The 15,331-nt window shown below is 41.0% G+C and overlaps 1 protein-coding gene across 1 annotated transcript in view; it reads left to right on the forward strand.

Moving 5' to 3' along the window:
* gabbr2 (gamma-aminobutyric acid (GABA) B receptor, 2) overlaps positions 1 to 15,331 on the forward strand; it is a 181,354-nt gene extending 166,023 nt beyond the window's left edge. The window contains exons 14-19 of the mRNA XM_026929439.3: positions 6,149 to 6,259; positions 9,523 to 9,747; positions 10,079 to 10,261; positions 10,386 to 10,515; positions 11,735 to 11,852; positions 15,001 to 15,331. Coding sequence (XP_026785240.2) covers positions 6,149 to 6,259; positions 9,523 to 9,747; positions 10,079 to 10,261; positions 10,386 to 10,515; positions 11,735 to 11,852; positions 15,001 to 15,163 — 930 coding nt within the window. The 3' untranslated portion in view covers positions 15,164 to 15,331. The remainder of the gene's footprint in view (positions 1 to 6,148; positions 6,260 to 9,522; positions 9,748 to 10,078; positions 10,262 to 10,385; positions 10,516 to 11,734; positions 11,853 to 15,000) is intronic.

The following is a 15,331-nucleotide window of genomic DNA, read 5'->3' on the forward strand; positions in this document are numbered from 1 at the left end:
GTTTATCTGTCTTATTAACTTCAAGTGAGAAAAAAAGAGGCTGCTGAGAGAATGACTGTTTATAATTCCTATGACATAAGTGATAACAGGAACTAACTAGACTAGCGTTATTAAACGCAAGCATAAATGGATAAAATGTACGGTGTGTCATTCATTAATAAATGAAAGAATGTAGTCCTTTGCATATTGCTGTTGTATAAGAGAAAGAAATCCCTTATAGAAAAACCATCAATTTCCTATTATTGCAAACCCTGTCAAGCTTTATACCTTACATATATTATTCTTACACCCAGTAGTTCATACTGCTATCTTCTGCTTTTAGTAAGACTGTATCTCTCTGAGGAGTTGTGCTGTGGTGTGTAGTTTCCACAACAGTATGTGTACATGTGTCTGCACGCACATTTGTGTATGCCTATATACGTCTGCAATCACTGGGGTAGCAGATGGAGAAGGATGGAGACTAATCTCACTCTATCCCACACCATTTGGAGTGTGTGTGTCCTGTGTACCAAAGGGCTGGGGAAGGCAGAGTGGTCTTAATGAGGTATCAGGAATGATAGCTTGTCCTTGACTCAACAAGGATGTATGGACATGTTAGCAGGGACATATTGTTTGTGGAAAGAAAATAAGCTGCATTGCTTGGACAAGTGAGCTTGTACATAAAAGACTATATAACTATATATAGTTTTATATGTATGCAAAGAGAGATAATTGGGCTCCTGCATTTGAATCTATGTGCTATATATACACCAATCAGCCATAACATTAAAACCACCTGCCTAATATTATGTAGGTCCCCCCTTGTGCCGCCAAAACAGCTCTGACCCGTTGAGGCACAAGACCTCTGAAGTTGTTCTGTGATATCTGGCACCAAGACGTTAGCAGCAGATCCTTTAAGTCCTGTAAGTTGTGAGGTGTGGCCTCCATGGATCAGACTTGTTTATCCAGGACATCCCACAGATGCTCGATCGGATTGAGATCTGGGGAAATTAGAGGCCAAATTTGACACCTTGAGCCCATCCCCAGGTAAGCGACACACACGTACCCAGCCGTCCACATGATGTAAAAGAAAACATGATAAACATGATTCATCAGACCAGGCCACATTCTTCCATTGCTCCATGGTCCAGTTCTGATGCTCACGTGCCCATTGTAGGTGCGTTCAGTGGTGGACAGGGGTCAGCACAGACACTCTGATGCTGGTTCAACGGTTGTCCTTCCTTGGACCTCTTTTGGTAGGTACTAACCACTGCATGCCGGGAACACCTCACAAGACCTGGCGTTTTGGAGATGCTCTGACCCAGTCGTCTAGCCATCACAATTTGATCGCTCAGATCCTTATACTTGTCGATTTTTCCTACTTCCAACACATCAACTTCGAGAACTGACAGGTGCCACTGTAATGAGATAATCAATGTTATTCACTTCACCTGTTTTAATGTTATGGCTGATCAGTATGTGTGTGCGTGTGTGTATGTGTGTGTGTATGTATATATATATATATATATATATATATATATATATATATATATATATATATATATAATGTATGTATATATATGTAAAATGAATGTATGTGTGTGTGTGTTCAAATGCAGGAGCCCAATTATCTCTCTTTGCGTGTGTGAAAGAGGGCAGGGACAGTAATTATGCCAGTAAAGATACTCCTAGTCATCACGTGACAGCAGCCTGGTAAAAAGTCATCTGTGCCTGTGCTTCACAGAGAGAGCGAGCAGATGGGAGTTCTGATTAAACCTGGGTTATGACGAAGCATTAGATTAAAGAATGGCAGCAATAAAAAGCCCTTTTCAGCTTCCGTAACAAAGGGCATAATCCGAGACATAACGCACCACACGTTCCCATTTGCATATTTAAACATGTGTGATGTTCAGGGTTAGATGCTTAGTTTAATGACGCATTTAGCTTCTAATAAATCAGTTCTGGCAGCTCCCGGGTGTTGCCGCGAGCACTGCAGCACTGCCACTTTGAAGTCCCTGCTTTTGAAGTGGAGTTTAGAGCCTGAAATAAGCAGCAGTGAGGAGGAGGTGGAGGAGGAGGAGGAGGACGATCCAGAGAGACTTGTCTCCCTGTGGCAGGCGGATCGGAGAGCTGCTCAGGCTTGAGCAGCTAGACCTCATTTGGAGCTCCACTGGGAAAGCAGAGGCCACACCGGCTCTTGGTTCCCTTACCTAGCCTGATTACAGCAAGAGTGTGTACTCAGCTACATGCTGGGAAAGGTGCAAAGGGACTGTGTAAATGTCACATTTGGTTGATGATGGAATAAAAAACAATAAAACTAAATTCCTCTGTGTTTCACAGAGTTTGTTTTCTAAGATTATATTTATGTTTATACACTCACCATCCACTTTATTAAGAACACCGAAGGTTTATTCAGAACAGCTGAACATTAGAAAAAAAAATCACCTGCTCATTTTCCAGTCTTCAACTGTCCAGTTTCAGTGCCCATGATAGCCTCTGCTTGTTCCTGGCTGACAGGAGTGGAATGGAACCTGATGTGGTCTTCTGCTGTTGTAGCCCATCCACCTCAAGGTTTGATGTGTTGTGTGTTCTGAGATGGTTTTCTGCTCACCATAGTTGTAAAGAGTGCTTATTTGAGTTACTGTAGACTTCCTGTCAGCTCAAACCAGTCTGGTGATTCTCCTCTGATCTCTCTCATCCACAAGGTGTTTCAGCCTGCAGATCCTCTGCACACAGGATGTTTTTTTTTGGTTCTTGCACCATTCTGTGTAAACTCTAGAGACTGTTGTGTGTGAAATTTCCAGGAGATCAGCAGTTTCTAAAATACTCAAACCAGCCCATCTGGTACCAACAACCCTGCCACTGTTAAAGTCACAGACATCACACTTTTCCGCATTCTGATGTCTGATTTGAACACTGAAAACTGAAGCTCCTGACCTGTATCTGCATGATTTTATGCATCATGCTGCTGCTACATAATTAACTGATTAGATGCATGAATGTATAGGTGTTCCTATTAAAATGGATGGTGAGTGTATGAGTGACTTTGGTACATTTAAAGCAGTCACGTTCATCTCAAAATTCATACAGGACTCCTAAACATCATGTCTTTTGCCCAGAGACCTCTTCTTGTTCCTTATATCACGTGATCACTTGTGTCGCATGCAATGTGTTCAGCTGGGTTTGTTTGTTTGTTTGGTTCACAATATTGTAATGAGAACAAACTGTTTGCATTTATTGTCTCACTGAATCATTAAATCATAATTGTAGATAGATTTCTGTGTTGTTTAGGGACATGCTTGAGAACCCATAGATATCTCTGTCTGGGATGCTGCTGTACAGACTTTCTGTCCTTACCTTACACCTGAAATGTCTGTAGAAATTGTACATAATTTGTACATAATCGCTATTTTATTATCTTGTCAGATATGCTGCCAGATAGTGATCAGAAGCACAGGTCAACATTCTTATGTTTCTGTCTTCCCTCTGTTATTACTTTCGTAGGTGATGGAAAGCTGTTGTCAAAGGGGTTTATGATTTTCTTTCTCCCTCTCTTTATCTCTCCCCCACTGTCATCCCTTTGGCTGACAATGAGCACTCCATTTCCTCTGCCATGTCTCCATAAGTCTCTTCTTGCCACTCTGAACGGGAACCGCAGAGACTCTCTCTTTTTTCGCTTCCACTGAGGGACTCTACACTTCGCTGCCCATGTCCCCCCGTCTCCATGTCTCTGCAGACACCCTGTCAGTCGCCCTTTCCAGTCTGTGATGAACAATTACATTAGAGGACTAATGCGCTGAGAAATGACAGCAGCGTCCAATAAGCAGTGCTCCTCAGCCCATTGGCAGTTGCCTGGCAACCTCATGCAACGCGGCTTGTCTGTCTAAAGCAAAGACTTGAAATGATGAAAGTTCCGAAATGACGAAAGAGAGTTTTTTTATTCATATTTTCACATATCCATACATTTTGGTGTAGAGGACATGTTCATACAGTTTCAAAGTTATCTGATTATTACATTTTTAGTTCTTGAAGGTTTCCTTATATAGTTAATGGTTCACAGCTTTCTAAAAGGGTTTTGCTTGGAATCTTTTCTTTGAAATATTCACTTTAACCTAAAAGGACAACCGAAAAACCCTTGAGGGTTATAAATGTAACCTTTTTGCTTAGAGTGTAGAGATGGAGGTACACTATATGGCCAAAAGTATGTGGACATCTGACCATCACACCCATATCTGCCTGTTCCAAAACCATGCGCATTAACACAGAATTAGTCCCCTTTTTGCTGTTATAATAACCTCCACTCTTCTGGGAAGGCTTTCCACTAGATTCAGCTACAAAAGGGTTGGTGAGATCAGGCACTGATGTCAAGGGAGAAGACCTGGTGCGCAGTTGGCGTTCCAATTCATTCCAAAAGCGATCAGTAGGATCGAGGTCGGGGCTCTGTGCAGACCACTGGAGTTTTTCCACATTAACCTTGGCAAACCATGCCTTAATGGACATCTTTTTGTCATGATGAAACATGTTTGTGCCCCTTAGTTCCAGTAAAGGGAAATTCTAATGCTGCAGCATAAAAAGACACTCTAGACAGTTGCATGCTTCCAATTTTGTGGCAACAGTTTGGGGAAGAACCACATATGGCTGTGATGGTCAGGTGTTCACATACTTTTGGCCATATAGTGTATCTATTAGTATTCGACACTCTTAGGAAAAGGGTTCCTAGCTTTCTAAAGAGACTCTACTTGAAACTGTCTCTGAAAAGGAAATTTTCTGTTGTATGGTTATGCATAGAACTTTTAAAAATGATTCCCTCTTTCTCCTGAGTGCTCTACTGGACTGTTGATGAACTATAGAACAATAACACTGTATAACAGTAATCTGCACACTCTTAGAAAAAGTCAAAAATTAGATCCAAGTGTTTCCTTATCAGACAGGGTTCCAAACACAACTCTTTTATAAAGAAAGGACCCTTATCCTATCCAAAGAACCCTTCAGACACCTTTTTAAGAAGGTGTCTATATTTTATTCTTATTATCTTGTTACTGATATGAGATGGCCAGTCTGTTTATTAAGCACTGTACCCAAGGTATGACAGTACTTTGCATATTTTCTTTAGTATAGACATCAGGGATTTCTTCTGAACTATATGTGTCCCGCTGTCTTGAAGCAATTTTTGGTGAAATCTCATAAATGCTCACAGAATCGAAGTTGCATTTTGTTAATCAATTGATCACTTGAGACAGTGAGCAACAGCACTGACTTTTAAAATCCTTTGTGGAGTCTATCAGTTTGTGAGTTTTGTTGGCCCTGATTTTAACCTGTTTAGACAAGGAGCAGATAAAAGGCTGGGCTCTGTACACCGTACCAAACTGGAAAGAATCACAAGAGCTGAAGGGTGTCACTGTGTGTCTGCGACTGAGTGCATTTTTGAGGAGGCACTGCATCTATGGCATACTGAAAAGTTTTTAAAGTGGGACAGCAAAGAGTTTGTTGGAGTCTGTCTGCCTTTGGAGTGTGTGTACGGAGGAAAACCCAGTTACTCACTTCACAGACTTCCTTCACTACACAATGCAAGACTGACCCACTTTCTAATGCAGACCAGTCTGTTGTACGTAAATACATCAGGCAATCAATGTCTGACCAAGTCGTATTGTTTATCAGCTTTACTTCTCTGGCATCCTGCAGCGCTAATTGGCTTATTATCATGGCCTTTTGGAGAGACCAGCAAGCGTTATCCCCCCTGGGGAAATCACATGACCTGTTTCTATAGTGTTCGGTGCTGCCTGTGGAGTTTGAATGTCCTCCCAGTCCCCTGTGACAGAGGTGTGGGAGGTGAGAGGTCTGAACACAGCGCTTAATGAAAGAGCGCCATGTGTAGCCATGAATACCACAGGCATAATAGGTATTAATTACTCCATCTTCATGCATACTTGAGTTTCATAAAAAGGAAAGGGAAGAGAGTGTTTTTGCCGAATATTTCACGGTGATCCTAAATGCTCCTTTTAATATTATTATTAAATAAATTGCTTTTCATGTTATGAAAGAGACACAGCATGACCATGAGCTTGCTGCTTTGCTTGTGAAACCATGGAGTCTTATGTGATATGTGGTATTATTACACTTGTACTGGCAATTCTCACTGTGTACCCCTCCCCATTCTGTATCTCTGCAGGCCGACCCTCAGGGGCGAGACATGGCTATCCGGCCCTTCCTGGAGCACTGTGAGAACACACATATGACTATTTGGCTTGGGATCGTCTATGCCTACAAAGGTCTCCTTATGGTAAGTGAGAAAAGATGCATAAACATTTCTCTCCCATCTACTACCTTAGTATTTTCGGAGCCTTAGCCACATTTCCACAGAATGAACCAGGGCTTATTGTTCTTGGACCATAGTTCCAGGAACCTTTTTACTTCTTGCTCTAAGAGTGTATCCACACACACAAATCTAAGAATAGAACAGAGGCTAAAATGTTATGCATGAAGGCGTGGTGAAAGAGCCTTCTTCAATTTTCCCTAGCCTAGTTAGACATCACAGAAAGAGACTCGATGCTGTTATTCTCTCCAGGGAGGCTTCAGTAATACACTATATGGTCAAAAGTGTGTGGACACCTAACCATCACACCTCTATGTGCTTGCTGAACATCCCATTCCAGAGTTAGTTCCCCCTTTGCTGTTAGAATAGCTTCCACTAGGCTTTCCACTAGATTTTGGAACGTGTGCTTATTCTGCCACAAGAGCATTAGCGAAGTCGGGCTGATGTCGGGAGAGGCTGCCTTGCTGGAACAGGTTTTGCCTTGGCCCATTAGTTCCAGTGGAGGAAATCTTACTGCTACAGGATACAAAAATATTCTAGACAATTCTGTGCTTCCAACTTTGTGGCAACAGTTTGGGGAAGGAACACACGTGGGTGTGAAGGTCAGGTGTCCACAAACTTTTGGCCAAATAATGTATGGGAAGCATATAACTATAACTAGTATGGGAAGCAATCAAAACACAGTGTTTGCAAAAAAAAAAAAAAAAAATCCCCTGTAACTGACACTAGACAGCATCACATATATTTAGGCTCAAAACACAATTTTTTCATTGTCTTGTGTTTTCATTGTTTTTTTTTTTTTTTTTTTTTTACATTTAATAATAGGTTGCATATCTATAATAGTGATGTTGATGCTGGCTTTGTTTTTGTCTTTTGAATGTCACGTGAAGGAATTTATGCAGGATGTATGTAGCTTTGTGAAGCAAGATTGTTTTTGAGGTCTGATTCACCTTTTTTTTTGTGAAAGTCTAAATTAATGAGGAAAACCAAAAACAAATCAGTGTTAAATGTAAAACGGTGTGTTATATTTAAATACATGATGAAGAGGTTTGTGATTCTCCAGGCCACTAGTACAATTAACCTTTACAAGACATGACAGCAGAAAGCTCCGGAAAAAAGTAATGCAACAAGTCGGCTAATTGCCCATAGCACAGGTCATTATATTCAAGGCAGTAGTGGCTGTATTCTGGGATAAAAAAGTGAATAAAAGCTGCGCTGTCTGTGTGGCCTGTAGAAATAAATTACTGTTTTTAGTCTATTTACTCTAATCGTGTGTGTGTGTGTGAGAGAGAGAGAGAGAGAGAGAGAGAGAGAGAGAATGCCAGTTAGTCTTTTCCCCATTGTGTTTTACTGCTAAGGGGTCATAACTGAGCCACACATTTTGTCATCAGTGACTGAATGGGAATGCTCTGCCATAGCCCTTCTCCCATTCCAACACACTCACAAGCACATACACACACTCGCCTGTCTATTTTTTAAATCTATTTTTTAAATCAATTTAAATCTTATGCAGGGTGTTGAATCAGATGGCTCTGCTAAATTAACAGCTTTGTGTAATTAAGTTTAAACATGTGTCTTAATTACAGATTTCTCAGAAAAGTTGGACAGGTGTTATTAAATCTGCCTTTAAAGTTATTACATTAAGTAAGTCAGAATCAGTTCATCTTTATGATTCACAGTGCTGTCTGGAGCCTCAGGCAGAACTTTCTAATTAACTATACAACAGAGTTATAGCCAAGACCATCTCAGTCAAGACGGTCAAGAGGATACCAGGAGAGATGTCTGCCAGTTTGCACTTTGTAGCTATATTGGAGTTAAAGGGCCACTACAGAAGAATAGCAACACTAGCACTGTGGAAAAAAAGCAAGCTAAAGTTAGCTAGCACTGTCAAACAGTTAACTGGCTAGGTTGCAAACGTCAACCAATAAACACTAACATTACATAGCTAAAATGTTAACTATTTAGGAATGACAATTTTACTATTCTGTGATTGTAAAATGGCTAGCTAGTTAGCAGTTAGCTACTTAGCTAGGGTATGAGTCTTTGTAGATGGTTGATGTGGCATGCATCATTCACTAAAAAAACTCTTTATGGTTTACAAATCCAAACCGTAAAATTATAATAAAAATAGGCAGCACAGCGTTGTCACCTCACAGCTCCAGGGTCCTGGGTTCGATCCTGAGCTCTGGATACTATCTGTGCTGAGTTTCTGTGCACGTTCTCTTAACTTCCTTCGAGTTCTTTGGTTTCCTTCCACTTTAAAAAAAACACGATGGAACGTGTGAATGAATGTGTGTAGTGCCCTGTGATAGACTGATGTCCTTTCCAGGGTGTATTCCTGCCTCATGCCCCCTGTATTCCTGGGATAGGCTCTGGATCCACTACAACCCCGAACAGGATAAAGCACTTACTGAAGATGAATGAATGAATGAAAATGATCTGTCATGAAAAGTTATTAAATATGGCACAAATTATTAAAATACTTAAATATAATATTGATATTGATGAAATCAATATATAGATTACATTTGTTTGAGGCTTGTTGGTCAAGAGCGTATTAGGACTGAGACAAAATGGGCATGAGACTGAGAAAAGACCAGTATGTGGTATACTGGTCCCGAGACTAAGTCTGGTCTTAGCCCTGACATAAAATTCATGTATACACAACAGAAAACAATATAAACTGAGGTGCATTTTTATTAGGTACTATATAGGTGGTACTACATAGCCAATAGACTGGAAACTTGGCGTATGATGAATTATCTTTCTGTGTCTCAAAGCATGGTTGTAATACATCAGATCACTCAGGCACATGTTTAACATAATGTTCTCATTGGGGATTTGTCTGGAAGTGCATCAATGACAGGTTGTCCTAGGTGAATATTTAACTATGTGTTTGTCAATCCTGTCAAAATAAATCATTTGCTGAACAAATATCATCATTATATTACGTGTTAAGTGCTTCTTATTGCAAGCATCTGCAGTGTCTTTTAGCAACAAGCACATCTCACTGCAATGCTGTATTTGTATCTAGAGTGATGTGTTTGTTAAATTGCTACTAATAGCCATGAGCAGCGCTCTTGATTTGATAAACTCTGGCACTTAGCCTTAGCAGAACCATCAAAGCAACATCTGATACAATCAAAGCAAGAACACCAGCAAAAATGACTGCAGTGTTCAGATCTCCAGCGGTCACCTAATCTCTACCATTCTGTTCCATATTGTTGTAGTTGTTTGGTTGTTTCCTGGCCTGGGAGACGAGGAATGTCAGCATCCCTGCTCTGAATGACAGCAAGTACATCGGGATGAGTGTGTACAATGTGGGAATCATGTGCATCATCGGTGCAGCTGTGTCCTTCCTGACACGGGACCAGCCGAATGTGCAGTTCTGCATCGTAGCCCTGGTCATTATTTTCTGCAGCACTATCACGCTCTGCTTGGTGTTTGTGCCAAAGGTGAGAAACTCAGAAAACTTAGCTGTTCCACCATGATAAGTTCAACTGCAAGTCATTTAATAGGGTGGATGAAAAAACTTTGGATCCTTAAAAGCCACAATTTTCAGAACAACAGTACTAGAAGCAGCACTGCCATTTATTTTTAGTGCACTAAAAGAAACATCTGGACCTGTAAATAGTGCTGTAAAAATCTCCGATGTTTTGGCTTAAAGCTGAATAAGACAGCTGTGTTGGAAAACACAAGTTTCTAATGGTGGCTTTAATGTACTTTAGCTAGCGTTCAGATCACATACCAAAATGTAAGGCAAATCTCTCCTTTCTATCTCTCCAGCTTATCACAATGAGGACAAACCCAGATGCAGCCACCCAGAACCGTCGGCTGAAGTTCACCCAGAACCAGAAAAAAGAAGACTCAAAGACATCCACATCAGTGACCAGTGTTAACCAGACCAACACGTCCCGCCTGGACGGCTTGCAAGCAGACAACCACCGCCTCAGGATGAGGATCACGGAGGTAGGGCATATGACCAGCAAACACTTCCACTGCTCCACCCTGCTGTTGAACTCTAACATCCTAAAATTCAAAGATGTCAGTCGTATTATTGAGTCATTGTGTTATGGCCTATTTTTGTGTTTAGTTGGATAAGGAGTTAGAGGAGGTGACCATGCAGCTTCAGGACACACCAGAGAAGACTCCCTATATCAAACAGAACCACTACCAGGACGTCAACAACATTCTGAGCATACGCAACTTCACAGACAGCAAAGGTGGGAGGAACTTATCTAATGTGTCTCATTACAAACCTAATATAACTTTTGCTGCCAGAGACCTGTCACTCTTAGAAATAAAGTTACTAAACTGTACTTTTCCTTCTCACTAGGGTGGCACCATCAAGGGGGCATGTTTTATATCTTTAGTATTTATCTTTTACCTGGAAACCTTAAGTACTAAAAGTATAAAACATGTACCCTTGATGGTATCACCCCGGCAACAAGGAAAAGTACAGCTTAGTACCTTAAATTCTGAGAGCACTTAACTGTAAAATAAATTCTACAGACTCCTTCAGTACAGATTTTTTTTAAATCAAAATAATCTGATTATTCAGATATTTAGCTCCTTATTCCAATGTGCACAATAATATTTTACCTGTTTATTGGGGCCACACAGTGTCTTTATTCCTGAAAATTTTCTACAACAGAACACACTAGGTCTACATTGATGTTATTTATAGACTACTTGTTTTTGAGTTATTGAGGTTTGGATTAAAGCATTCAGTTCAAGTGACCAAATAAACAGACTACTAACTATAAGACCTAAATAAATATAATTACTTAGATAATGGTGTGTTGTGATGTCCAGGACACCCTGGCTATGCTTCATGCACCCCTGGGGTCCCCACTTTGAGAACCAATGAACTATAAGCATTGCCGTACAAAGATCCTGGCTGAATGGTAGAGTGAGCAACACAATGAACAATTTCTCTTCCAGCTTATGATGCTTCTGGAAAAATGGGCCCTGATCTAATTAGAAATTTGTATGAATTTGAACAAACAATGCTGAGGTGGTTGGACTTTATTCAGTTTCCCACAGATGAAGTCATAAGAAAAAGTACAAACACTAAATCCAGCCCTAACCTTGACCTCTGTATCTTTAATATGACTTGTCCTGCAGAAAGTGTGAAGCCCTGATATTATTCATCTGTCCATCACAGGCACTTTGATCAGATTATGTAACTGGCATCATGATTTATTCATTTAGATTCAGCAGGTTTATTGTTTGTTGCTCATTTCAGTACATTTGTATTATTTGATTTTTTTTATATATGATCAGCTCCATTGCACGTAAGGTTTCTCCCCCGAGATGTAATCAGAGTTTAAATATATGTGGCTTAAAAGAATCATGAGACATTTCAGAAGTAATACAAATAAGAATTACATGTCATGAAAACATGATAATCTTGTTCTGACCTTCATTTATTTTCTATAGATGGTGAGAAAACTGTTTTGAAAAATCATTTGGAGCAGAAACCACAAGCACTGAGGGGATCCATGGATCCTTCTAGGATAAGCAGAGGCCCACTAGAGGACATAAACTCACCAGAACAGTGAGTGCTTTAAGTGCTTCATTCAGATAATAAGTGCATTTCTATGTGTTTAAAGAGGAAAGAAACAATTTTATGCTGAAATTAACCCAGAGAGAGAAGGAACGAGAACGAGAGAGCGAGCAAGAGAGGTGCAGAGAAAAGAGAGAAATAGGTTACATAACCTGTGATTTACAACAAGCGATGGAGGCAGTGAGGCCTGAAAATAGACAGAAGAGCAGGAGAGGAATACTCAGAGCTATTCCCAGTGCCCGTGAATGCCTGATCGTACGGGGGAGGGAGCTCACACTGTGCTCACCTTTTCATCAACATATTCACATACTTACACTTTCAGACTGTTCTCCAGGGTCCATACGCAGAACGAGAACTTCTATACACTGCTCTGCAACATGTAATTGCTATATTTTAACTCACAGAATTTTTCTGTCTGGTCACATTTTTTGGATCAAAATAGAGCTGTGTTTATTTGATACTCTGTTCTGTCTGTGTCTGCATGGGTTTCCTCTGGGTTCTCCAGTTTTACAGGGTGGTAGGTGGCTTGGCTATGCTAAATTGCCACTAAATATAAATGAGTATGTGAATGTGTGTGCATGGTGCCCTGTGATAGACTGACATCCCATCCAAGGTGTATTCCTGGTCGCACCCAGTGTTCACAGAATAGGCTTTGGATCCACAGAGACCCAGAATATTTGTGGCGATATGTGCCCAGAATGCTGGATCAATACTGGATGGAATTTAATTTATTTTTAACTCACTGTTATGTACACTCATGTACACAACTTGTCTTAATGCAATTTTAATCTTAAATGCAATCTTAAATGTTCCCAGTCCTCAAAACACAAAAAGTATACCATTTAAGACACCTTTACCATCGAGCTGGATTCACATTTGTTCTCTCCACAAAAAACATATCTTGATTCCATACACAACCCAAAAGACCTGATCAGACAGGTAATTATAAGAATAAGTATTTACTTAAGAATGTACTGCCAAAGTGTTTGTGGTCATTGCTGTGCTTGACTATGCATGACAGTGTAACAGACATTGTAATAGCTTGGAACGAAAAAGAAATGTCACATAGTTTTAGAGATGAGCCATGCTGAAATAAAAAGCACGAGAAACAAAAGTAGGTAAGGAGGACATGCTCCTCTGAGCAGTGTTAAAGTCTGAAAACTCAAAGTACAGCGATAATTCAATGGTAGTATATTAAATAAAAATAACTGCAGTCTCAAATGAACAAATTGTGATAAAAGATAACATTACTTTCCAGAAAATGTGCACAGTCACAAAGCGTCAGAAATCCTTAAACATTCATTCACATTCAGTAATCGCTTTATCCTGCTCAGGGTCGTGGTGGATCCGGGGCCTATTCTGGGAACACTGGGTGCGAGGCGGAAACAAATCCTGGATGGGACACCATGCAGGCACATAGTCACACTTAGGAGCAATTTAGGCACATACAGGCATTTTTTGGGAGATGGGAAGAATCTAGAGAACCTGAATGAAACCCAGTCATATACACAAACATGCAATACTCCACACAGACAGTAGCCTGAGTTCAGGAATCAGGGACCCTGGAGCTACAAGGTGGCAATGCTAAACACTGCAACATCATGCTGCCCAATCTCTGTCTATAGTGACCCATAGAAGACTCCAAACAGTGAATATCCCCAAAAAAAGCAGAACAGAATGAGCATACAATGTGTTTCAATAAATCTTCAGAAAAAGTCTCACATATAAAGAATGTAACTGCAACTTTTTTTTGAAGGAGAACTGGTAAAACAGATAGATTGCAAGTGACCTACAGGGAAAAAAGCCTGGCCGAGAGAGAGCGCGAGAGAGAGAGAAAATTCCCTACAGATTATATAAGTTTGCATGCAAAAGGAGGCATAGTATTATTCACAGCCATCGCAGCCAGGCCCAGTCTATTAAAATAGCACCTTAATTCAATCATTAATCTTATAGACATGTCAAAAAGTGGTGTTTCTGTGTTGTTTTATGTAACTGGCATTTTGATTTTGTAATTACCGTGGCAGCATGTCCCTCTCTAAGGTTATAGGGTGAGAACTGACACTGCGTGCAGGTATGAAATGTACTTTATGTCAGGGGATGTGAGGAGAAGGAGTGCAGTGGATTAGGGGGCTGTGCAGGAGAAGGCTGCTTCTGTGTACTCACAATGTGTGTAATGGATTTTTGAAGATCACAGCCGCATATTTTTACACCTGGAATATTTCTGCTCTTTAAAATCTGTCAGTTGTAATATTCCAGTATAGCCTTGAGCTCACATTTATGTAAATAACTCATGGTGTTACTTATGATCCACTATAGAAAAAAGAGAATAGAAAAAAATATTGACAAATAAGTTGTCACAAAGGCTTAGTGATTAGCACATTTGCCTCACACCTCCAGGGTTGGGGGTTCGATTGCCCTGAGTGTGTAGAGTTTGCATGTCCTCCCCCCAGTCCAAAGACATGTGTTGTAGGTTGATTGGCATCTCTAAATTGTCCATAGTGTGTGTGTGTGTGCGTGTGTGTGTGTGCAGCTGTGCCCTGCGATGGGTTGTCACCCTGTCCAGGGTGTTTCCCCGAGTCCCCCTGGGATAGGCTCCAGGCTCCCTGTGACCCTGTGTAGGAATAGAAAATGGATGGATGGATAGTAGCTTTCACAAAATAAGTAAGTACAGGACAAGGTTGCTTTTGCAGAACAGAACAAGAATTCCCAAGTCTACATAATGGAGCAACAAGGGAGCAAAATTGGTCATGTTCTCACTGGGAAGGGATGGCATACTCTCTCTCCAGCCAATTGTGACCATCTATGAGCTCACATATGTGGAAGAGGGCAGATAGCGCTTTCCTCCAGGTTTGCAGCATGAGCAGCAGTTCAGAAATGTGGTGGATGTCTTTGTGTGTCTTGGAGGAAGCATGTGTTAGCCTTCACCCTCCTGGTTGGTAGCTGTTGCATGATAGTGGAGAAATGGCTGGTGGATGGGAATTGGCAGATGACCAAATTGGGGAGAAAATGGGGGAAAATGCAAAATGCATGCTTTCTGAGTTAGAGCATTTGTCTAAAGTGCATTCTTTTCTGACATGCATTACTTGATCTGTTTGATTATCAATTTCACCAGTGATGCCTGTGTGATCTGTGTCCGCAGCATACAGCGCAGGCTGTCTTTGCAGCTGCCCATCCTGCACCACGCCTACTTACCCTCCATAGGAGGAGTGGACGCCAGCTGCAGTCCCAACAGCAGCCCAGCCTCAAGTCCCCGCCACAGACACATGCCCCCCTCCTACAGGGTCATGGTCTCTGGCCTGTGAGTCCTACCACAGCTCTGCGCTCTGAGGAACAGATCTCCGTTTGAAATCAAACAGACTGAGCCACATCAGCAATGAACGGAAGTGTGTGAGTGACCTAGGGGGGGTCCTCCTCGTACATACATCCACGACCCTCCTCCCATCTACGTCTACGTCAGAACAAAACTGATC

The sequence above is a fragment of the Pangasianodon hypophthalmus genome, chromosome 23, assembly GCF_027358585.1.
Source record: "Pangasianodon hypophthalmus isolate fPanHyp1 chromosome 23, fPanHyp1.pri, whole genome shotgun sequence".
Classification (NCBI taxonomy): Eukaryota; Metazoa; Chordata; class Actinopteri; order Siluriformes; family Pangasiidae; genus Pangasianodon; species Pangasianodon hypophthalmus.